This window comes from Camelus dromedarius, chromosome 4, assembly GCF_036321535.1.
Source record: "Camelus dromedarius isolate mCamDro1 chromosome 4, mCamDro1.pat, whole genome shotgun sequence".
Classification (NCBI taxonomy): Eukaryota; Metazoa; Chordata; class Mammalia; order Artiodactyla; family Camelidae; genus Camelus; species Camelus dromedarius.
In genome coordinates, this window is record NC_087439.1 from 88,403,993 (window position 1) to 88,430,180 (window position 26,188).

Here is a 26,188-nt window from a genome sequence, read left to right on the forward strand (position 1 = left end):
TTGCAGCCCAGGTTCCCATAAAGTTTTCGTTTTGTTTTAAGTGTTACCGTACACTTGGTGTAAATTTGTTTGATCTAGTGTGGCTGGGTTTTGGTTCTTTGCAACCTACCTGGAATGCAGTTCTGTCTGATGTTAGAGACATTAAATGAAATAAGGCATGGGAGTGTGCTGTGAGTTGTGCATACTGACTTTTACTAAGTCTCCACCGTAGGTGTCTGAATTAAGAGCTACTGGTCTCCATCACAACTCAGACACTTGCAAGTAAGTTTTATTACTATTTCCACTTTATTTAATTTCTAGTGTCCTAAATATTTGCTGCTTTTATCTTTTCTATTTCTTTGTAATTACCAGTTATTTTGAAAACAAGTGTTAAATACTTTTTAATCTTTCCCTGATACTTAAAATCTGGTACTTTTCTCCTTTATTCTCAAGTGAATGGGTATGTACAGTAAACTGGCCCTTAGATAGTCCTCACTCTTAAAAAGTTCTTCCTCTAGGGAAAAGCTTTCATTTTATGTTCATCTCTGTTACTCTCCATGCACATTATAGCACATACCTCTAAACAGGCTTTTATTTATTATCCTACTTAAATCATTGTTATTCTTGAATGCTAGGATCGTATCATAGTAAGTCCATGTTGCAGCTAAGTCAGGGGTTGATAGACTTTTTCTCTAAAGGGTCAGATAGTAAATATTAGGCTTTTGGATCAGTGTCTGTTGCGACTACCCAGCAAAGCAGACGTAGACAATGGATAAACAAGCGGACATGGCTGTGTTCCAGTGAAACTTCAGCTGCAAACACAAGCTGTAGGCCACATTTAGTCTGGTCGGTATAATTTGCTAACCTCTGGCCTAAATATGGTGTAAGAATTTGGATCAGTGAATTTTTTTTACTTTTGCATGAGTAAGTTGGTAAGTTAAATGTTCTAGGTCAGCATGTATATTTTAGATGGAACAAAGGGAAAAAAAGATAATTTCTACAGTTCATGTATTTCAGGGCTGTTAGGAAGTTACTTTCACTCATACACCAGATATTTATTTAGTGTCAGGCAGGCACTAGAATATGGATAGTGGTGAATCAGAGAGAAGGGTCCCGGCACATAAAATTTACTTATGGGGAGACTGCCGGCACATAAAATTTACATCTAGAAGTTGTGAGATAAAGGGCATGAAAATAAATAATACATCGTGTTAATGTGTATCTGAGTTTTGGTGTGGGGAATGCTGCCCCTTTGAATTAGATGATCAGGGAAGACTCTCTAAGGGGGCCTGTGTGGCTGGAGTGATGATGTAAGATGAGGTTGGAGAGTCAGTCAGGGGTTAGATCCTGTAGGGCCTACCACCACCCGCTGGCAGTGGAGGTGGGAGGAGAGGAAGTGGTTAGCAACCTTAAAGAAGGCTACTGGATGGGAGTTTTCACTTTCAGTGAAAAGACGCAGCCAGGCTACATAAATGCCACATTGAAGACATTAAGAAAATAAATATCCTAACCTTTCCCACCTTCTTTTCTTTGACGTGCTGACAAAGTTTCTGATCAGCTGGATCAGCTGAACTCCACCAGAAGCTAGGAGGCAAGAAAGTCCAGTTGTGTATCCAGACAAGTCAGGTGCCTGGAGAGAGAGTTGGGTAAGAACTAGAGCTGGAAGGGCAGATGACAGCTCCCCAGCACTGCACCTGAAAGTGATAATAAATACGCGCAGTGCAAGCAGTTTAACAAACTCGGCTATAAACACCGAAAGTAGGGAACATCCTTACTAATTCTCAGTTACTCACATATTAAAGGAAGAGTAAGCAAACAGTGTTGCATCAGGCAAATACATATGGGTAGAGGTAAGATGTTACAGTTTTGTAATCCTCTCAGGGACAAAAAATAGAGTGGAAACTTGCTAGAATGGACTTTTACTTTCATTTAGACAACCCCTTATTAAAAAAAAAAGATATGAAGAATAAATGGAACACTACTCTGCTTGCCACCTCTAGGTCCAAAGATATAAAAATAATGAAAGGAAAAGGTGCTCTGGAATTAGAGAAATGTTTCCAATTAGCCATCAACTAGGGTTCAGCCTCTTTTTTATCTTTTCTCTATGGAGACGAAGGATTACTGCTTTCTTCTGTATATGAGACATAATTACAGCAGTTAACAATACCACCCATAAAATACAGGAACAAATAATAGGAAACTTAAAGAATTGAAAAATTCATGAACAAGTAACCTAGTATTTACTTTTTGGGAGCAGAGAGAAAAGTTTAACAGAAATAAATATTAACAGGAAGTAACATTAGAAGCTCTCTGGAGAGTTACTGTTGCTAACCCTGGGACACGATACTCTCACTGTGATTTCCTTACAGCCTACCTACGCGTTAAACAGTCTCTCTTAAATTTCTCAAATTGCCCATATTGAGTGTGCCATCTGTTTCCTGAGGCAACGCTGATTGATAAATACACTTTAAAATATTTTAGATTCTGTCAGTGGTTATTGTGATTGCAAGTCTAAAGTAGATTAGCACTAGAATAAGGGAAAAGTTATTCTGACAGTTTCACTAATTTATTCCATTGGTTGATATGTGATTTTATTTTTAATTCTTCCGTAAGATCTGGTTTTAAGTATTTTCAGTGTGTTTGCTGAACACTTAATATGGGACAACCCATTGTTTTAAGCATTGTGGAGAGTTCAAAAGTAGATGAGACACATGCTCATAATTCTAATGAAAGTCAGTTTGTTATGAGTTTCACGTGAGAGGTACAGAGTGATATAGAAGTTCAGAGAGGGAGATTATTCCATTAGGACAATTTTGATTCTGTCTGCAGCAGGAATGAAGAGAAACCTGCAGTTTCCTGTGTTTCTGGTGAGGCCTCTACTTCCCAGTCCTTGCTTACTTTATCACTCTCTAACCCACCACTGCAAACCACGTAAGAGACCAGGCTCCAAAGTAATAATAACTAGTACTATTTAAAATTGACTGTATATCCCTATTCTGAGTGGAAAACTCATTTAACCCTTTAAACATTGCAATGATACAGGTTCTGTTACTAAACTGAGTTGGAAGTCAAGTGAAGGCAGTCTGATTCTCTAGTCCAGGCTAATAACTACCATAACTGCCATGTTATTCTATAATTAAACCTGATTATCCATCTCCCCCCCGCCCCCTGCCCCAAAGAGACCATCCAAACTAATTTGCTCACGAGTGCAGCCCTTTCAAACTGATGGCTTTGGGATATCCTTCTGGTTCCTCAGTGGTGGTTGTAGACAGCGGCCCCATGGTCCTCTTGTCAATAGATTTTAGCACCTACTGTCTCATCGTGTTATAGTCATACTAGTCAGCCCCCCTCATTTGTTGTAGATTTTAGAACCTTACATAATAAGTGTCCTTTTTTCACCATTGTTAATAATTTCTGCCAATCTCAGTGTCCACATAGATAATCTGTCCTCCTGAATTCCTTGACTTCTTATTTCCAATAATCCTTTGTTGTAGTTTAACCTTTTTATTTATTGGTAACTATATTACTTCTCAGATTTCAAGTTCAAGCACCCTGTTCTCTGACCACCACTGCTTCCTTCTTTCAGCTCATTCCTTCTAATTTCTAACTCCAACAATTTGGGGACAACCATTTAAGGCCTCCAGTCCACTGATGCTGAATTTCTTTGTTGTGCAACAGCCTTATCATGTTTTCTTAACCTAGCTTTGATTCCATAGTCTGTTGTTAAAACCGCTCCCTTTTAACTCCTGTTGTATTTTGCCTGATTAAAACCAACACTCTACCTACTTTGTACTTAAACAGCCGGATGAGTCTGGAGGAAAACTCAACTGTTTGACTAGTTTCACTTTAAATACTCATGATCCCTGAATGGTGGTGCTGCCTGCAGTTTTAGTTGATTCACTCTCTCATTTTCCTTCATCTCTGAAAAACCTTCCCTTTTTAGTTGATGGTGTTTATTATTTTACTTAAAAAATAAAACAAACATGGAGAAAAGAGAACTTTATGCTTTCCTATCAGAAGATCTACAAACGTGAAAGAGTAATTTCAGTAGAATGATGGGAGCAAGAGCCAAGTTTCCAGGGACTAAAATGTGAATGGATCACAAGGAGATAGAGACCATAACATTTTCCCAGATGTATTCCTGGAACACTATCTTTGTTAAATGAATCTTGCCCTATAACAGGTTTAGTGGCTAAGTAAATTTGAAATGCTAAAAACTATATATAGTATATATATGGAAAGGAAGTTTCCATCTGCTGGCCTAGATTTTGCTAAGGCGTTGGTTTTCAAACTTTGGCCTATTTCACAATCACTTGAAGGGCTTGCTAAAATACAGATTGCTAGGTACCACCTCCAGAGCTGCTCATTTCACAGATTTGGGTGGCCCCTGAAAATTTGCATTTACGACAAGTTTTTAGGTGACACTGATGCTTCCAGTTCAGGAAATTGGGAAATCACATTTTGGGAGCCACTTCACTTGACTAAATATTCAACTGCCAAGAGTGATGGGTAGAGTTAGGATTTTGAGCAGTATAGAAAATAGTTATTGTGGGGTAACATAGTCAGAAATAGAGCTAGTATCATGGAACTTGGATAGTGAGGTACCACGAATTTGTAGTGGACTCCAACCGCCAGTTTAAGTAATTTTCCCTAGCAGTTTGGCCTGTCAGAGAGGAGTAGAATTTTAGCAGCAGTTAGTACAGAATTTTGAGGGACTTACAAGCTGCTAATGTGAAATATCTGTGAAATTTACCATCAAACACTTCGTCTTTGCTTTGCATTATGATGAGTGCCAAAACAGTAACTTACGATCTGTCTTTCAGCCCATCTCCCCATTAATACAGTTAATGTTTCTTTGAGCATGCCTCTTGTTTTCTCTCTTGGGAATTTTTAAAATAGAAAAATTGGAAACTTACAGTTCTCTCTTTATGAGTGTAATTGTAAAGCCACAGAATCCTTCAAAATTACATTTTAGGAGAATCATTAGTCAGGTTTCTGCCGTGTGTGTGTGTGTGTGTGTGTGTGTGTGTGTGTGTTTTAATAGTTAATATTTATTGGAGAAGCTGGCCGTCTACAGGGTTTATATAGTATTTCTGGCAGAGCTGCATTACCATTCCTGGGTGTCTGCACTTGGGCTTTTTCATAATGAGATTGTGCCTTCGCCTGGGCCTCACTTGCGTCAGCTGTACTGCCTTAATGATTTTATAGTGTCTGTACTGAGCCCAGAGTAGGAGAGAACTGCAAGCAGTGTTCCTTTGAAACATACTTTGGGTACATGCTAGGAGAGGAAAAGAGTATTGAGCAGGTAAGCTTGAGAAGGATGCTGCTTTTCCTTCTCTGCTTTCTCAAATCTTTGTCAGGCTTTTGAAGTTAGATATTGTATTCTTTTCACAGTGTTACAATTGGTTATTCTTTAAAATAATATAAATTTGGAACTTTGTGGACTTGTTTTTTGTAGCTTTACTGAGGAATAATTAATTATAAAAACTTGCATATGTTTAAGGTGTACAATCTGATGAGTTTTTGGCATATGTGAAACCATCATTACAGTAACAAGCTAACATGCATTTTCATCATTTCCAGGAGTTTTTTTGTACCCCTTTGTAATGGACCTCCTGATCTGCTTTCCATCACTATAGATAAATTTACATTTTATAAAATTTAATTTATTTTTACCTTTCTATATATATTTTATTAAAGTATAGTCAGTTTGAATGTTGTGTCAATTTCTGGTGTACAGCATAATGCTTCAGTCATACATATACATACGTATGTTTGCTTTCATATCTTTTTTCACCGTAAGTTACTACAAGATAATGAATATAGTTCCTTGTGCTATACAGTACGAACTTGTTTATTTTATATTAAAATTTTAAATGAGTTACGCAGTATGTGCTTTGTTGGGGGGTGGTTCTGACGTCTCTCAATCAGCATAATTATCTTGAGGTTTATTTGCGTAGTTGCTTCTGTCAGTAACTTGTTCCTTTTTATTGCTGAATAGTATCCTATTTGCATATTCCAGAATTAATCCATTCACTTGTTGATGGATATTTGGGTTGTTTCCAGTTTGGAGTTATCAGTAAAGCTGCTATGAACATTTGTGTACAAATCTGAGTATAGACATGTGCTTGAGTAAATACTTAGAAGTGTTTATTCAAAAGAGCGTGGCCAGGTCATATGGTAGGTATATGTTTAACTTCCAAGAAACTGCCAGTTGTCTTCCAAACTGGTTGTACCATTTTACATTCTTGAGAGTTCCGGTTGTTCCACATTCTCTCACCAACACATGGTATGTTCCGTCTTTTTAATTTTGGCCATTCTGGTGGTCTTATATGGGTGTCTATGCAGGGGGTCTCAGTGTTGTTTTAATTTGCATTTTCTCCATGACTAATGATGCTGGGCTGCTTGTTTGCCATCTGTGTATCTTTAGTGAAGTGTCTGTTCAGATTTTCTGCTCACTGTTTAAAAGAATACATTGGTTTTTTGGTCTTTTTTTCATAGTTGAGTTTAAAGAATTCAAGGTCTTATACACTTTGCAACTACTTTTTATCAGTTGGTGCCTTGCCTTTTCGTTTTTTCTTTTATGTCTTTTGAAGAGCAACAGGTTTTAGTTTCGATAAAGCCCACTTCATCAGTTTTTTGCTTTGTAGTTCTCTTTAGTCTTTGTGTCCTATGTGAGTTCCACATCACTTCATTTCTTTGATTTTACTAAAAAGTTAAATATCTCAGATTCTCATTTTTTAGCCATTAGGAAAAAAGCATAGGAGGTAGCTATAAAGCTAGAGTTGTCTTTGCCTTGTATATTTGTTATTGTTACAGTTTAATAGCAAATTATTTATGATTTTAGTACTTTTTATTTGTTCTTTTTGGTTGATTTTTAAACCTATCAAGGAAATTGATACTGGTCTGATTGCTCAGTTTTAGGGGGTGAGGGGACTGGGGTTCATAAAGGTTACGTGACTTTGCTAATGGTTTACAGTTTATGATTATTCCAAGACTAAACAATCCCAGGTCCTCCTAAATCCCATTTCACTATTTGTTTCCCTGTGAGGTGCAGTTCTTTGTGATGCTGTTGACAAGATTTTATTGCATACTGTAACATATTCAAGTAAATTTAGTTTCTTCGTTTTTTTCTTCATTGCTCAGTGTGATAAGTATCCATTGAAAGCAATGTTATTAAAATTAAGTAGGTTAGTTTTCTGAAAGAATCTTAATTTTCCCTTAGAATTTCATTAAGATGTTGAATTTAACACTTTTTTTTTAATTCTTTCCAAAGGTCTGTAAACAGATTTGGCTAGGATTGTTTGATGATAGATCTTCAGCAATTCCAGACTTCAGGGATCCACAAAAAGTGAAAGAGTTCCTACAAGAAAAATATGAAAAGAAAAGATGGTGAGTCAATAGTTTGTATTTAGAGCAAAGGTTCCACAAATCACATGAATTGGGGGTAAGAATAGTATGACAGGAAGGAAGGAAGGAAATAGGTAGGTAGGTAGGTAGGAAATAAGGAAATAGGTGGATACTCATTGTACTTCAGCCTTTTATTGGATTTGGTTTCCAAAAACCTTTACTTCTGCTTTATGTTAACTCATCAGTGCCTAGCAGTAGCCTGTTCCTTGTCAGCAGGCTTCCTACCCTTTTTTCGGAAGTTAAAAATTCTTCCTTCTAAACCTTATCTAGCCCTGTTAGCTTCTCTAGACATCTTAGTCTTATAAAGCCTCCTTTCTTAAAATCTTCCTTCATTTAACAAGTGTTTGTTTAGTATCTTTTGTATAGTAGACACTGTGCTAGAGCAGTCGTGTAGCAGTCTTTTCCCTTAATTGCGTGTTGCGATGATTCTTTGCTCAAAATACCCCTCACTGCCCCCCCAGGAAATCATTTTACCACTTGATTAAGAAGGAAGTGTGTATACTTCTCTAACTAAATCTGTCAGATGTTAAATTTTTTTTAAGTTAAAAGAGGCTGGACATAATGGCTCGTAAGCCTTTTAAAGCAGAGCAGGGAATGTATTCGTAGAACTAGTAGTGCTCAGCTACTTTGAGCTCTTCGTTTTTAGCTGTGAGCACAATTTAAGTCAGTTTACTAAGACTCATTAATGATGAATTCTTGGTTGTTTATCAATATTCAATAATGTGTATTTCCTTCTTGGGTTAAGAAGATCAGAGAGAGAGTTACAAATAGAGGGAACAAATAATGAGAAATAAATAGCCTCTTGTTTCCCTGAGGAGCTGTATTTTAACGCAGAGAATAATACCTTCAAAAGCCTGTTTTGGTTGAGGGAGTACTGCTGTGAGTGAGATACCTCTACTTTCATCCACCGTGAGCATATTAGAAAGAAGTGGCCCTGATTTGTAAGTTCTGTGAACTTTGTATTCTTACTGCTCTCTGGAGGAGACTCTTTTTGCCAGGGCTGTATTCAGCATTACTAGAAACATTAGGTGTGAGTGTAGAAGAAAACATACTAGTAAGATTTTAGTTCAGGAAAGAAGAAAAAAACTTAGAAGGTAGGGTGATAGTAAAAACATGGTGCCATAAATGATTCTCTTAAAAGGAAGTATATAATTATCTTTTTATCACTTTAGTTCTTAATTTACTAGACCTTTTATCTCGTAGTTAAGACCTTTCTCCTTACGTAGCCCTGGTCTAATTTTTGATTTTCCCAACAGTTTTACCAACTCAAAGTTGAGTAGGACTTAACTGGGATTTCAGATAGTTTAGCTTCAACTAGCAAAAGAAAAGTGTGTGTAAGAGTTGATACAATTAAAACCGGCAACCCTGCCATTAATAGTAGTAATAATCAGCAGTAATAAAAATTATTCATTCAAACCATAACCAAATAATTATAAACTTCAAATAATTGTAAACTTCAAATAGTTATGTTTCTTGTTATCTTTTCTGTCCTGAAAAACAAGATAGTAATAACAAGAGTAATACAAATACAAACTTTAATTGGTGGGTGGGGGAGAGGGAGTGACCAATATTAAGGTAGGCCAGGCCTGTGCATTTGAAACTCACACTCCTGCATACCTGTGACATGTAACTAGAGAGTGGTGCGGTGGGTTTTTAACATGGCATAAGCACTGTCCAAATGCAGTCCCCCTAAAAATCCTCACCATAGGCAACTACACTTAAAGCACTGAGGATGTTGCTGTCATCTAAAGGGATTTTGAAATTGTTCTTATGACCAGTTTTCAAACTCACTTCCTGTGCTATACAAGCTTAGCTTTTTCACTTTTGATTAAGCAAGTGTTTGAGCCAAAGACTACTATCTGGTTTTATCCTTTAGTAAGACTTGGCTGTACTCAAAAATTGGCATCATCATTGATAGATCAAATTATGGGAAAGTGTGACTTCCTGTTTTCTTTAACATATCCGTCATCTCTCCTATTTAGTGGAAAAAAACAAAGCAGTTTCATTGTTTGTGGTTATTACATAATTTGATAATAGCTTACACATACATAGCTAACACCCGTATCAGAAAACTGTTGTAAGTACTTTATAAATGTTAACTTGTTTATAACTCACAGCAACCATATTTCAGCTTTATAGATGAAAATTTGGACTTCACGGAAGTTGAAGTAGTTTGCCCTAGATTTCATAGCTATTGAGTGATAGAGCTGGGATTTGAACTCTGACTCTGGAATAGCATAGAAAAGCAGAGTTTTTCTACTTCTCCCACTTGCGTGATATGGGGGGTGCAGGAAGGGTAGGTAGAACAAACCCCAGAAATACAGAGAGCAAAGCTCTCACGTGGTCCAGTCCTGGAAGTCAGCATTACCAATATTTGGGCATTATGTTCTTGCTACCTCCCTTCCTTCCTTCCTCCTTTTATCCTGTGAATCCTTACATGACTGGGATCAAACCTGGAAGACCTGTAAAGTCTTGTGGACGTTTTTCCACATCAAGACAGAGTTGTTATATAGTGTTATATTATATAGGTGTTAGCATAATCCCTTTAAGTGTTTTTTCTCCTGGTGGATTTTGGTTTGTTGTCCAGTTTTTTGAAATTTTGAAGAATGCTGTGGTAATATACATAACACATGTATCTGTGTGCACTTACCCAGTTATTTCCTAAGGATAAGTTTCTGGAAGTGGTACTTCTGGGGCACAGAGTGTACCTATTTATGTATTTTAATAGATAGTAGCAGAATTTATAAAGTTTATACTCAGATCAAATGTGAATGGTATTTTAATTTGTATTTTTATTAGGTTATAAGTATTTTGATTTTTGTCTCCCTTTGTGAATTGCTTCTGTCCATTTAAAAATTGGGTTGTTAATCTTATTCTTATAGATTGATAATAAGCCTTTATATTAGGCTATTAACTATAATATAATAAATGTTTTTCCTTTTGCTCTGTTTTCAAATATTATTTGTAATCTTACTATTACTTGTGATCTTACTTTAGTTTTTAAAAATTAGAATTATTAACTATCATCGTGATTAACTGCAGGTCCTCTGTTTTTAAAAAGAACAACTATTTAATAGATTTTATTTATTTTCTTAGAAAAACTGTAAGTAAATAATTGAAACAAGTTTTGTGGTTAGTCTTCATTACCCTTTCTCTGAGTATTTCAATTAAGTTTAGTCTTAAGCTATCAATTCTAAGAGGCTTTTGAAATATGATTAATATCAAAATATTCTATAGAATTAGAATTAGAATTAGTATTGTATAGAATTAGAATTAAGCTTATCATATTTGAGCTTTCCTACATCTTTCTTAGTTAACTGCCTGTTCAACTTTTCATGTGTTTTAGGTATGTCCCACCAGAACAAGCCAAAGTGGTGGCATCAGTTCATGCATCTATTTCAGGGTCCTCTGCCAGTAGCACAAGCAGCACACCTGAGGTCAAACCACTGAAATCTCTTTTAGGAGATTCAGCACCAGCACTGCACCTAAATAAGGGCACACCTAGTCAGGTGAGTAGTCTTTAAGGCTTTGTAGAGGCTTCTACCTAAGGAGAATTGAGTGCCATGAATTTGGGAATTTTTTAAGACAGTAGCATAACCTTGTATACCAGTAGCATTGTGTCTTAATTGTTTTTAATACATTAAAGATTTTTGGTTAAGTGGTTGGAATGTGTTTTTTTGTTTTTGCTATTGCAAATACGAGTTTCTTCTTCATAAAGATTCACAGGACCATTGTTATAGCTATCTGTCATATAACATATAATGGTAAAACATAAATCTGTCATGACCATCAAAGTTAGAACAGTGTAGCCTCTGATACACTTTTACAGGAAAGGATTTCTCAAGCAGTAGAATTTTTTCCCATCCTGATTGTGAAGCATGTTTGTCACTGAAATGCAGGTGGCTTTGCATTACATACCTTATTCTAAAAAACTGAATAGACCTGAAGTCTTTTCAGAAGTTGATGTCTAGAGTTTATGCTTGTGTACTTCATGACAGTTGACTGAGCTGTGACAGATCTGTTACTGTGTGGCATTAAAACATTTGTCCTGCACATGAATGGTTCAGAGACATGGCGCTATTTGAATTAAATTCCACTCTTTTTAATAATGTATATACAAGGGCATCTGATAAATTGCTGTTTTCACCAAAGGTTTGAGTAAACAATGGAGAGAAGGGTAAAGTCAGTATTCTGTAACTTTTCCCATGGATAAAAGATGTGTTCTGTAAAAGCCTTGTCATGCTGTCTTAGCAGTAAGTCTCTCTTGCATCATGAGATGTACCAACTGTTAATAATTATATTTCATTGATTTTTGACTCTATACTTACAATTGAAAGATAATTTGGGAATAGATGTTGAAAATTTGTGCTTTCAAAAAACAGCAAAGAACTCAAAACTACAAATAAGAGATTATGTAATATTTAAATTGTGTTTTAAGCTTGATGAATTGGAACTAGTTTTATAAAAATTTAGATCTGACTGGAAGCTCTTCATAGTTAATATGTGGTTTATAGTCCCCTGTCGTAGGTCGCTCTCAAGGGCAGCAGCAGGAAAAGAAGCAGTTTGACCTTTTAAGTGATCTTGGCTCAGACATCTTTGCTGCTCCAGCACCTCAGTCAACAGCTACAGCCAATTTTGCTAACTTTGCACATTTCAACAGTCATGCAGGTAAGTGTTTTTTTCCAAACAGCTTTTGCCAGAGATACATATATAGTACCAAGAGACATCCATTCGTTTTTAAACTTAAGTATCAGTAAGCTAGTTCTTTTGAGAACATTTGATTACCCATAGCTGTTGATGTGTGATATGTAATCATGTAATTCTGATGCTTTTTAATCACAGAAGAGATTGTACTTAATGTTAGATACTGGTATGACCCCTTTCCAAAGAAAAATGGGGAAAGACTTAAATATTTTTTTATCCTTTTATTATGGAACATTGCAAATATTCAAAAGTGACCAGATAATATAAACTTCATGTACCAGTCATTCATGGCTTATATGGTTTCATGTAGCATTCTACTCATTTCCTCCTCTCATATTATTTTGTAGCAAATTTTAGACATACTAGTTTATCCTTAAATTTTTTATATATGTAGAACAGAAGTACGTTGTTAAACATAACCACAGTAGTATTTTACTGCTCCCTAATTAATAGTAGTAATAAGTAGTCAGATTTCAACTTTTCATTTCAGTTCAGACACACACAGTTTATTCAAATTGGGTTTTAAATAAGGTCTGCACTTTGCGATTGTGAGATATTTCTCAGTCTAGTTTCTTTCTCCATCCCTCTTTCTCCTCTGCAATTTATATACTGATGAAACCAGGTTATTTGTCCTTTAGAATTTTCGGCAATCTAAATTTATCGATTGCACCACTGTGGGATCCTTTAACAGGTTCCTCTTTTCCCTGTATTGTCTATAAATTGCCAGTTGGATTTAGAGACTTGGTTAGTTACAGGCTCTTTTTATTGAATAGGCAGCGATGGTGGAGGGGCAGGCCTGCAACTCAGAGTTTAAGAAGTGCAGAATACTGATCGTTTTTGTAATGTTAGCTATTGATACTCTGCCTAGATCTATCATGCAAAATGATGATACTCTAAATTTATCATCCCTTCATTTATCAGCTGAAATACTTCTTTAAAAAATTTTGGTTAACTAGTGGTATACTTAATATAGGAAAGTCAGTGTATGATTGATTCCAATAAAGATTTCAGACTGAATTGATTCCCTAGCATTTTTTAATGGTGATCTGATTTTTCTTTAGTTTCATTATGAATTCCTAGGTTTAAACATTTGGTGCATCTTAAGTTTGTTGTCATTGTTACCTTTATTAATGCTCGGATTAGCCTGCCTTTGGAGTAGGAATATCTTCAGGTTGGCGTCTGAAGATACAACTCCTTCTTTATTCCCAGATTTAACATGTTTGTTACAAAGAGTTTAATGCACTTCACCAGAAATTAGAAATTACAGGATTCTTTTGTTAAGAATATACAAACTTTATAGCGTTACCTAGGTAATATTTAACAGTTGATTAGTGAAGTAGTTTAGATGTAGTCATTTGTGCCTCTCTAGTGATAATAGTAACGGTCTACGAGACAGTGAAGCCGCATAATGTAGTGCAAAGAAAGGAGCTTTGGAGTCAGAGTGACCTGAGTTCAAATGCTGACTTTGTCCCTTACTGTCTGTTTTAGAAGGTCTGATGTAAACAATCTAGAAGCATACACTGTGTTTATAAGAGAGATATGCGTGAAATCTATTTTGAATGCCAGTAAGTTTTGATGTGTATGTTGTAGAAGGTTGACTCATCTGCATGTGTGAGTGATTGAACGAGCATCAAATAAAATGAAGAGCACTAATTTAAGAACTGATCTGGTCATTTTGAAGCAGTTTTATTTGATAATTTGAAGCTTTGCCATATACTTTTGCATGTATATATTTCACTATTTTATAAGCATAACAAAAACCAGTGCTTACAGAATTGATTTCCTACTTGAATTTAAGGATTTATTTTACTTTTACTCACCTGTGAAATTGTGATGCTATCCCTTTTTTCCTTTCCTTTCAATTTGATGTCCTAGATGATAATGGTACAAAGTGTATCATGTATATATGTACCCAAAAATGCACTGAGATAGTTTGGAAAATTGTAGAGAAGCTACTTTTCATCCACATTTCTTTCTATCAAACATGGAACTTTTTATTTTAACTACTAAAAGCATTTCCTAAGGATAAGATGCTACAGAAGGAAATTATGGTGTAATTTATGTATGTTTGTATGTGTGCTTGCTTTAAAAAGGGATCCTAGGATAAAGATTTCTTTCAGGAGAGATTATACTGAGAAGGGTAGAAAATCAGGAACCTTAAGTTGTTGGGACTGTGGTAGGTTTTTTCCCTCAGCCTACGTTAACTAAGCAGCAAAAGTCCAGAAAGAGACAGAGGAGACTCTCTTTCCTTCCACTCCAGCTGGGAAGTCAGTTCCCTCTGACTAGACGAGAGCCCCAGCTCTCTGTTCCCACCTCTTGCTTTTCGAATGGTGGCCAAGAGAGTTGGTGGAAGAATCAGCAGATAGAGAGTAAACCTTGTGTAATGTAGTCTGCGTTTATCTCAATTTTAGATTTATTGAAATACAATTTGAAATGATGGGTAAGTAACTGCCAAACTTTTTTTTGTAAAATTTCAGCTTAGTTCATGTGTCTCTTGTGGATTTTTTTTTTTTAAGGCACTTTGTGAATATTTGCAGATCAGAGTATTAATGTTATACTTTTCTTTGTAGCTGTATTAGCCAAAAATGGACAACTCACTGCAACTCCACAGACTAATTTGAACCATGATTATACTCATATTTTTAATAACTTCCTTAAAATGCTTTTTGAAAATAATTGCCATTATTTAATTGTAGAAAATGTTAAAATTATAGATTTTTTTTTTTTATCAGATTGATAGATGGTTGTAGATGTTAACCATTTGTCTGCTTTCCCCATACAGCAGAAATGGTAGGACAGATGAGTCTGCGAGGAAATGGTTTAATAACCATGCAGATTAGGTCAGGTTGTCTGAGAGCAGTAGTTTTTTAGCCTAACGTTCTTTCTTACTTATGAATCACCACTCAGATCACTCTTTTCTTACTTCATTTGATTCCAGGAGAATAAAATATATATGGATATTGCAAGAACAAGCTAATAAAACTACTCATTTTTTTCCCCATCTAGTAGAGTTACATTTTACCTTAAGTAGTTTTTAAGTGTAAATCAGTATCATGGTTCAGTCTGAAATGACTTTTTCCAGAGCCTTTGCAAGCACTCTGAATTTTTATTTTTCCATAAATGGTTCACAGATGTAAAGTCATTGATAGGTGAGTTCTCACCCTGAAGTTCTCATTTTAAAAAAAATATATTAGGTGAAAATTTTCTCTTGAGCAGATTGATGTGACAAATGGAATCTTTAGTAGCAAATGATAATTATTCAGATATGTCGATCTCGTTAGCATTGTTTTATAGGAAAACCTGTTCTTTTGCAGATAGTTTAATGACTCAAAAGCCAAAAGTCTTTACCCTTCTTTATTTGAACATTCTGGCTGAGATGGTGTGTGTGGATGTGTGTCAGTGGTGGGGTCATTGTTGTGTTCAGGAAAAGTCATCTTCTACAGAAACATGCATGCAGTTAGACACATAATTAACTACAGGATGTAATAGTTATTTTGCCTGGTAATAAACATATCACAGAACCTATAAACTGTAAACTGTAATTGATTTTTGCCACACCTTATATAGGGATGTCAAACTCAGTTGCCTTGCCATCCAGTTAACACAAATGAGTATTATAATGCACTGTGGAAGGAACCATGGTGACCCTTTCAAAGGAGGAATGTTCCATAATTCCCTGTTGCCACATGGAAATACAGGCTCAGAATTATTAAATATATTGATTTTCTTTTAAGAGAAGCAAGAAATATTATTTATAATGTGAAGTACTCTTTTTAAGTGTTAGGAATTGATGAAAATAATCTAAAATATTGTGTGGGTTAAGAAAGTATATTTGTTAGTTGAATTTGATGTGGGCAGCCAGTTTCCATCCTCTGGTCTCCAGACATTTCTTTTCACCCTTTTCTCATAAGTATCTGTTTCTCATTGAAGAGAAAGGACAACTCTGGGCAAGATTCAGGCTTGTTAACTTGGTACCTTAAATTCTAAACTGAGTTGACTCCTTTGTGCTTTTTGAAATAAGATTATTTAAGAAGCATCTTTACTGTTTTTGTCACATTCTTTTTAGTTTGGATTTTTTTTGCATAGAGATTGCTTGAGGTTCCAGATAATAAGTTTTATTTATTGAATTTATTAGTGTTTAATTTCCAAAGTTGTGTTTATCAAAGTTTCATTCCACAACACTTAAATTTTTAAAGTTACTATATCCAGTTGTTGAAGACAGTGAGTAGATTCAGTGTTTACGAATAAAAAGTGATAGGAATATTACAAAACCCTGCCTTGCTATAACGAATAGGAATTTGATTAATGTACTTTGTGCTTTGGTTGGAAAACATTGGGAAAATATGAATGTGATAAAATAGACTCGACAACAAAATGGATTATGTTGAACTGTTGTTTTTTCTTGATGATGTTTAAAACATGTTAAGTGTAATTTTTTCCTCAGATGATGTTCTAAATATAAATGTAGAATGTTATTATTATCACTATTATTATTATAGACTACATAGTCATATATGTTCAAGGCTATAAGCCATAAACTAGCTTAGGGACCCAATTCCTGTTTCTACAGGGGACAGATGTATTTCATTTGTTGTTCTCAGATGTACACCTGAAGTGTTAAAAAACTTGGAAACTTGCCTTTTGGAGTATAACGCACTCTAAATTTGGCCTTATAAACTTATTTTGTCTCTTAGTAGAATTTTCTTCTCTGTCACTTAGTATTTCAAAACTCTTAAAGAATTTTTTCCTAGTGTTTCATAAGTTACAGAATCATAGTAGTCAGGGTGTTGGATTTGAAAGTAGAGACCATCTAGTGAACCTTCGCGTTTTGTTAGTGAGAAAACTGGTAGAGCCAGAACAATTGAGGGACTCCTCTAAGGGTTTGCAGTTACTTATGCTAGGATGGACTCCTCTGATTCTTATCTTAGATTCCCTTTTCACCAAACTGTCCTTGCTTACTGGTGTTCTCAGCAATGCTATATGGTAACTGTGTTTAAACTTCATTATTTTAACTGGTATAGATACTTCTTCCAAAATATTTTTTTAAAAATTAAATTTTTATTACGTACTAGTATTTCTTCCGTTTTGTTTATTTTGGGGACAGTAAAATTTCAGCCTGTAAAGAAATTGAATTTTGAATTTTACCATATTAAGTAAAAACAGCTAAAATATTGCAAGGAGTCCAGAAAATACAGAATTTCTATGTTAAGCAATAAGCAGCCTTTTAATTTAGGTACTTCTGTGCAGTGCTTGAGAGCTAGGACAAAAGTGTTTTAAAAAGGTTTTCAAGAAGAGTGTGAGCAGTGACATGTGGGATAGCACTCCACACGTCAGAAGTGGTCGGTGTGAAGACACAAGAAGGGAAGTGGCACAGATGGGGAGTAAAAGGCGGGGTCTACTTTAGGTACATTTCCTCCCCTACTGTCCTACCCATTCAGATATATCCAGAACAGCAAGTACATACAATGCTGTTAAGTTCTCTGGATTTTCTTCCTAGAATAATGTTTTACCTTGTTAATGGGCCTTTTTTTTTTCTATGCACGTAGTACTATGTTTAATGAAATTGGGAGATGAAAATGTATCTGGAATTTATTAACCAATTTATCTGACTAACTTTGCTATAAGCATTTTTGTATAGGACTAAATATTCTTTTATACAAGTTTTTAAAATGGCTGCATTGTATTCCATCTTATGATGTTCTGTAATATATTTAAGTGATCCCTTATTGGTAACCATTCTGATTTTTTCAGCACTATTAAAAAAAATTGTTTAGCTGTTAGATTCAGCCATGCTCATTTGCAAAATTGTCTGTACAAAAACTACCCAGAAGTAGAATTGCCTGCAAAGGATTTGAAGTGGCTAACTCACTTTGTTGATGACATTTAATCTTTCTCCCATCTTCTGGACATGCTTTTCATTCTTACCACTTAGCATTCCCTTACCTGTATACTAACCACTTCTTACTTACTCTTATCTTATCCTCTATAAAAATCCTGTCCAGCATCTGTTTTGGCCTTAAAAAAATCTTTTCAATCATTTTATCTTACTTAGATATTTAGGTTGGTGACCAGTTGGGAAATGCCAGTTGGTCTTTTTTGCTAGATAAGAGGTGCATTTATGCTGTAATTTTTACTGGCTTTCATTGTTTCTCAAATTTTAATATGTGTTTTAAAATGAGAGGCTTCTAATAAAATACGAGTATCTGCAGTTTATTTGGTGATCATGTCTTTCTTGTTACACATTTCAAGTTTTTTTTTAACATGCTGTGGTGTGACATAGTTGTAAACTTTAAAAAAATACCAAGAAGAATATTAATGTAATTAAACTATCTTTGTATCATTATTTTAGATTCACATAGCTGATAAATCACTCATCACCATTTTAAATCTGAATTTCTAAGTGTATCCTGTATCCTGCATCTCTGTCTGATTTATTATAACTCATATGTTTAGTGCTCTTAATTCAGATTTTCCTCTAATAGAGTCACTTTATAGTACTATTTCTGAGGTCACTTAAAAGAGTATTGTGTACAAATTTATTGCGTGAATTGTTTTGGGAAATTTCTGAATATCCTTTAGTAAATTGCTTGAAATTGGGTGAAATAAACACTGGTAAAATTTAAAATCTGATTTCTAAATGAATTCTCTTTGGAGTAAGTTGTGAGACATAGAAACTTTCATAAAATTCTTAAATTCATCTATCATATTTTTCATTTATAATTTTCATATTCATTAACATGTGTTGTTCCTTGCCATTTACAGCTCAGAATTCTGCAAATGCAGATTTTGCAAACTTTGATGCATTTGGACAGTCTAGTGGTTCGAGTAATTTTGGAGGTTTCCCCACAGCAAGTCACTCTTCTTTTCAGCCCCAAACTACAGGTAGAACTTCTCCAGCATTATGCTTAAATGTTTACTTTATAAAATAAAACTTGCTAGATACAGTTTTGGAAAATTACTCTAAACTTAAATTCTATGATTATCTGGTTTTAAAATGGTTCTATCTTACAAAGCTCTGGGGAAACCTGATATCTTTCTATTTTTGTTTGTTTGTTTGTTTTTCTGAATACTGGTTATTTTTGTCTAAGTCACATCTGTTCTCCTTTTCCTGCACGTGAATCTTCCTTAAATTTCCGATGCACAGAGGCATTACAGTACTAAAGTTTCTTAGGTTCACAAAACACATTATGATTTAGCTTCTGAATAAAGGAAGCTAATTGATTGCTTCCAGAGAACTAAAAATGTAAGTAATTTTCAGAGCAACAAGCTTTAGAAAATAAGTGATATTAGGTTAGTAGATTGTTTAAAGATCACTGTAATAAACTTGAACATACTTTTCTGTGCAGGAATTGTTCTTAAAGCATTGAATACTCTCCCATAAACTATTGTTTTCAGAAACTCATTGAACCCTTGTTTAGAATCTTTGGCTGATTACTTTTTGTTCAACTTTTAACTCTGTGTATTGTCTTAAAGCCTTTTCTTTCAGTTTTCTTTTTTTTCTTTAAATTTCATCATACACATAATTTCTGGCTGTCCAGCATTTAGAATGCTTTCATCTAGCTGCAGTTTTGGTGAATTTACTTCAGCTTTTCCTCTCCAGGCTACCAACAGTAAGTTCTGTTGTCTAGTAGGCATCTTTTACTAATTTGTGTGCCTTATGCTATATTTCTCAGGCTTTTCAATTATAGGATGTTAATCATCTTTTAATGATGATCCTTCATACGTTCTCACTTTTACCTTCTCTCCACTATCGCTAAACTTAGGAGAACACAGTAGTGTGCGATAAGAGAGTTAAGTTAGTTGATCTAATAATTCAATTTTTAATACTTTGAAGTAAATTTCATTTAGATTTTGAAAGCTTAGTATATACTTTGTTCATCAGCTCCTTGTAACAGATCAGTCTTTTAAATACAAACATTACTTGGTTTTACTTGAAAGCAACTGAAGTTTAATTCCTGAAAGAAATTTTATCAGTATATTTTTGTTTTAGAATGTCTAAAACAACTGATTGATGGAAAATGTTTTATGTTTGTTTTTTTTTTTTAAATAGGATGTAATCTTTCTGTTTCTGAAATAACCTTGAAGTGTGCTTTACTGTCACTTTAATATATAACTATATGTATATACTATCTTGATTACTGAAACTAATGTTTAGGCATAAAGAACCAACATCAGAAGTATAGGATCAAAAGCGTAGACTGAATATATACTAATTTTAGTATTTTGGTGATACGTTAGGGAAGACTCTAAAATACAGAACAGTCTTTAAAATCTTCGCAGGATAAAGTTGATGTAGTAATTAAATTATGTATTGTGTGCTGTAATTTTTTCCTTGAACTATATAGCAGGGCATAATTTTACTGAAGATTGTGGTATTATGTTTACATTAAATTACTGTGTGCAATTAAATAATAGCTCTTCAAGTGAAATAAGTCTAAAGCTCAAAGACCACCTTTTAAGAAATTTTGGATCAAAATAGTGCTTCTTACATATTTTAAATCTCTGCCCTGAGATTTGTTTCAACCAGGTCTTCATTGGAGCTAAAAAAGCTTTTGTAGTGTAAAATATTTTACATCTTACCTAGTTTTTTTTTTTTTTAGGGAAAACTAATAAAAGGTTGTGGTATATAGCTAATGTCCTGTAGAGTAACGAGCTCCCAGCGAGGTCGTGGGGAGACGCTCCCCTGTGAGTCACACACTGGAGACTTGTTGCCCTGCGTGCTGCCAGGGCCTTTGAAAATCTGGTTTTGCAAATTCTAAAAAGTCATGTGTAGATGATTATAGTTGAATGCCATTTGCCAGATTTTAATTTTAAGAACATAGAATTGCTTATAGAACACTTAAATTAGGAAAAAAATATCATATACTCTATCAAAGGATATTGGAAAAAGTCTAGCAATTTCAAGTTTTCTGTTTATTCTGTTACAGGTGGAAGTGCTGGATCAGTAAATGCTAATTTTGCTCATTTTGATAACTTCCCCAAATCCTCCAGTGCTGATTTTGGAACCTTCAGTACTTCCCAGAGTCATCAAACAGCATCAGCTGTTAGTAAAGTTCCAGCGAGCAAAGCTGGTCTACAGACTACAGACAAATACGCTGCACTTGCTAATTTAGACAATATCTTCAGTGCTGGGCAAGGTATCGAGCTTTAAACAAACGAATTTGAATATACATATTAAATAGTTCTCTAAATTTGATTGTATTTAGTTAAATCTGAGGATCTTACACTTTTCTTAGTTGTGTAGAAATTTTGTCTGCACTAAATATTCATGGCTATTTGGCACATTTTGGATCTGAATACCCAATGGAAGGCCTAGAAACTAATTTGTAAACTTCTAGTTTTAAAAGAAGATAATTGACAAAAATTTAATTTTTGTCTTAGAAAGCTTTATTGTTCTAAGGTCATAAAGGGCCAAGAAATCTTATTAATAGAGCTGATTGGAGGATTATTTGGTGATTTCTATGATATATTAATTTACAACTATTTTCTGTTACTATTTTGGTATTTATTAAAAGACAAAACAAAACATGACATTTACAGTGTATTTTGATACTCAGTTTTGGTGTAAGACTGGTATTTTGCATAGTGCATAGTGCAGTGGGGAACAGCAAGGGTCTACTTTCAGACTAGATTTTGCTTCCTGATTTCAGAGCTTGCTTTCTCATTTACCCTCCAATATGAGGGTGATAGAAACAGCGTTGAACTTACAGAGTTGTATTATATGTGTTATTGCACTTAAGGCATTTAGAACAGTGGCTGGCACATAGTAAGTGTTCTGTAAATATTTCCTCTTACTACTATCTCTAATTCTTTCATTAACAACTCTGGGAAAATGAGGTCATTAATAGGTTGTTCACATAGGTCCAGCACTTTATGATACATATATATGTTCACTTGAATGAGATGTCCCATCTTGCAGATGTTAACGTAGCACTCCAGAGAATTTCTTCTTCATGTATAATCTAGACATGTTATTGGTACTGGGTATTAGTTTTTGTTTCAGAAACAGTATTTTGTCTTTATCAGAGTGGTATGTATAGCAACAAATCTTGTCCAGTATTTTCTAGATTATTTATTAGGTAAGACTCTTAAAATCATGTCCATTTATTTGCTTAGCTCCAAATCAGTTTTAAATTTACACGTGTTTCACTGCAGATGTATTTGCTAAGTTGAAAGCATAAGTTAAAATTTTTGATGTAATTTGTTTTTGTTTGTTTGCAGGTGGTGATCAGGGTAGTGGCTTTGGGACCACAGGCAAAGCTCCTGTTGGTTCTGTGGTTTCAGTTCCCAGTCAGTTAAGTGCATCTTCAGACAAGTACGCAGCCCTGGCAGAACTGGACAGTGTTTTCAGCTCTGCAGCCACCTCCAGTAACGCATACACTTCGACAAGTAATGCTAGCAGGTACCTTGTCTTAGTCTGTGTTCCTGCTTTGTGTGTTATCTTTTGAGCTTTTTTTCAACTCTGAATAATAATGTTAAATAATGACTAGACTATTTGGGGCCTAATTTAAAGATACTTAAATATTTTTGTAAGTTTGAGGAAACTGAGTTTAAATTTTTTAATTAGAATATAATCCTTGAGTAGTTGCCATAATTTTATCTTTTTAGTTAATTGAAGGTTTTGTTACTTTTCTTCCTTGAACACTAAAATGTAATTAAGAGTATGTACACATCTCGAAATGGACAGTTATATACATATTTAACTGTATATAACTCAGCAAAGAATCCATTTATAAAATTACTTACTTTTAAGGTATAGTTTTCAGTCATGAAGACTAAACACTGAAGGTCATGTCTTGTAGCCTGGGTTTTTAGAAGTGTTTGCACCAGAACCCAAGACTAATTCTATATCTCTTTTGTCATACTGGTATTTATAAATAGACTTATTTGTTACTGTGTTCATATGTATCTGGTGTAAGGAATTCTTAGCAGCAGGAAGTCTGTCACATTTTAACAACATTAGATCTTTAAAAACTTCTAGTTTTGAGTTCTTCGTTTTTGAGTTGAGGAAGCAGGCCCAGAGGTACAGGTGACTTATCCAATGTTATCCATCTCTGAGTTTTCCATTCCTTCATATTGTCTCCTTTTTTTTTTTTGTTATCTGAGTAGCTTTTTATTTCCCTTTAGCACCTTTTCCAGAGAGAAATAATAGGATTCTAACAGTAACTACTTGAGCCCACCCTCCAGTAATAAATTTTCTGTGTGGCAGATGGGAATAGTTGAACCCAAAGAATAAAATTTAGAGTATTTATGTATTTTTTGCCTTATCAATGTTGTCTGCACTAGGCATGTGTAATAGTGAACTGTAGCACGGTGGCGATAAAATCTGGAAACATAGACAGGTATACATAACAGAATGGTTTATTGGGACCACAGTATACTACGTAAGTGGTCCACAGAGTGTGATCCTTGGAATGTTTGAAGTACCTGAGACCCATTCAAGGGGTCTTTGAGGTTAAAACTAAATTCATAATAATTCTGAGAGGTTATTTGTGTTTTCAATAATTGACATTGGTATGATGGTGCAAAAACAATGGCAGGTAAAACTTGGTGGTGCCTTAGCATGAATTATGGCTGTAGCACCAAGCTGTACAAGTAGACATCTAGTAGTCGTTGCATTCCTTACCGTCACACATTCAGTTTTACCTAGGAGTTCTTTGGATGTAGTTTTTATTATAAATATACTTAATGAAGCAGTGAAGGAATTAGTTTATTAAATCTTGACCCTTAAATATATCTTCTTAATTTTCTGTGTGTTGAAGTAAGATACTCATCAAGTAGCTTTGCTGCATATTGAAGTATGAAACTGTCTTGAGGAAAATCAGTTTGTGTGGTTGTTTGAGTTGTGGAATGAACCAGCCACTTGTCTTATGGAACACTTTCTCCTTGAAAGTGTGACTATAGACAACCATGGTTATTCAGATACGGATATTTGGTACACAGTTTCTCAGAAATGAAATTTTAAGTTTTGTCATTTTAAGGAAAATAACTGATGAAATACACACTCTCAAGCAAATACTAGAATTTTGAGAAAATTAATTGGCCATCATGAGTTTAAAAGCTTCCCATTACTTTTCTGATGAGATGGGTGATACTATTAGTGATTATAATTTTTTTTTATTTTGCATAAGGAAATGTTTTGACATTTTGAAGATTGGTGTCAGGTTTTTTCCAAATGATATAAAATTAATAAAAGATTCATTTAAAGTGCAAGGTAGACTAGTGGATAGTCCTTTGAGAGGGTACATAAAATTTCATGAATATAGTTTAAAATTCCATAATGCAACTATCCTTTAGGAAACTGTCACTGTCATTTTTGGTATGGTATCAAGGAAAATATCCATAGTTATCTGAAAAAGCTATTAAAATTCTTCCGTTTTATTCAACTATGAAACTATGTGAGGCCAGTTTTTCTTTATGTAAACAATGTATCACAGCAGATTGATCTTATGTGAAGCCAGCCATTAAAGAGATTTGCAACAGTATCAGTCTCATTAAGTTCCTTTTGTTTTAGAAAATATAGTTACTTATAAAAGTGCTACTTACGTTAGCATATAACGGCTTTATTGTTATTTTTAAATGAATAAAATATTTTAATTTATATTTTAATTGATGTATTATATATATTGGTAAATATAGCAACTTAAGGTTCTTTGGGGTTCTCAGTGATTTTTCAGAACGTAAATGAGTCCTGAGACTTAGGAACTGATGTGTGATACATAGTATGTTGAATATTACTTGTTTCCACATTCTGTGACAACCTTTAGATTACCCTTGCTGTATTTATTTTTCCTTAAAATATGAACTCTTTCAATATTTATTTTCAGTAATGTTTTTGGAACAGTGCCAGTGGGTGCTTCTGCACAGACCCAGCCTGCTTCTTCAAGTGTGCCTGCTCCGTTTGGAGGTATGTGTTTCTGGTCCATACACCGGTTTTTACAGAGTCCAAATATATGTAGTATAGGTCTTTCTTAGGGATAACGGAAGACAATTAAAACAACAATTTATTATCAGAAAGCTCTAGTTTTCTGTCTTCATAAATATGTAAACAAATACTTTCAATAATTGAACACAAATGTATTAGGATTTTATAGTGTATTTTATAATTTTTTAAAGCTACACCTTCCACAAATCCATTTGTTGCTGCTGCTGGTCCTTCTGTGGCATCTTCTACAAATCCATTTCAGACCAATGCCAGAGGAGCGACAGGTAAGAAATAAATATAAATTACAGAACAATAAGCTTTGGAAAAGGTATATATTATAAAGACACCATGTGAAGAACATCAGAAAATAAGGTTTCTTTATTACTGAAGTGAATATAAAGTAGATGAAATAGTTTGTCCATAAAGACATATACTAGCTGAAAGTTTACAAAATCCTTGAATTTTAGTATTTGAAAAGGGACCCTAGAAGTTATCTAGTGCCGGCCACTTCCCAGTCAGAGCTTTCATTTTTTTTCAGGTGAGGAAGCCCAAGCATGGAGATGAGAGTGGAATTTGATAATAAAAAGTAACGATGTACTGATCCATGGCACAACATGGATGAACCTTGAAGACATTAGGCTCAGTAAGGGAAGTTAGTGGCAGAATACCACTTAGTGTATGGTTCCATTCATATGCTCTGTCCAGGAGGGGCCAATCTATAGACAGAAATCGGGAGGGGAATGTAGGTTTGGAGTTTCTTTTAGTTGGGGGTGGGGAGGATGTTCTAAAGTTAGATTGTGATGGTGGTTGTACACCAAGTGAATATGTTGAAAAACACTGAATTCTATTTTAAGTGGACAAACTGTATGATATGCGAATTATATCTCAAAAAAGCTTGTTTAAGCAAGTCTAAAATATTGTTACAGCAGCCTAGAACTGGACCTTAGCCAGGGCATCACTGTTGCAGATTGAGGTGCAGTAATTATATTGGGTTAACAATCACTGTTGACTAAAAGTCAGTTTTTGCCAGTGTGTTTTGTAGAATATGTGTCCTGAGATGCTGTTATCAGTACTCCATGGAAGGGGTTCTGTACCCAAATACATGGTAAATGCTGGGTTAGACAAAACTGGTATCGTTAATGCAGAATTTCTGAGCCTTTACTGCGCTCT

General features: G+C 34.6%; 1 protein-coding gene across 13 annotated transcripts in view; it reads left to right on the top strand.

The window, feature by feature from the left end:
- Positions 1 to 26,188, top strand: part of AGFG1 (ArfGAP with FG repeats 1) — a 70,322-nt gene that overhangs the window by 32,854 nt on the left and 11,280 nt on the right. For 8 of the 13 annotated variants that reach the window (XM_064485227.1, XM_064485224.1, XM_064485226.1 and 5 more), the window contains 9 exons: positions 7,256 to 7,371; positions 10,736 to 10,898; positions 11,904 to 12,057; positions 18,856 to 18,975; positions 19,632 to 19,703; positions 21,021 to 21,230; positions 22,315 to 22,495; positions 24,921 to 25,000; positions 25,210 to 25,302. In XM_064485227.1, coding sequence (XP_064341297.1) covers positions 7,256 to 7,371; positions 10,736 to 10,898; positions 11,904 to 12,057; positions 18,856 to 18,975; positions 19,632 to 19,703; positions 21,021 to 21,230; positions 22,315 to 22,495; positions 24,921 to 25,000; positions 25,210 to 25,302 — 1,189 coding nt within the window. The remainder of the gene's footprint in view (positions 1 to 7,255; positions 7,372 to 10,735; positions 10,899 to 11,903; positions 12,058 to 18,855; positions 18,976 to 19,631; positions 19,704 to 21,020; positions 21,231 to 22,314; positions 22,496 to 24,920; positions 25,001 to 25,209; positions 25,303 to 26,188) is intronic. The other 5 variants (XM_064485232.1, XM_064485231.1, XM_064485233.1 and 2 more) reach the window with 2 other exon arrangements.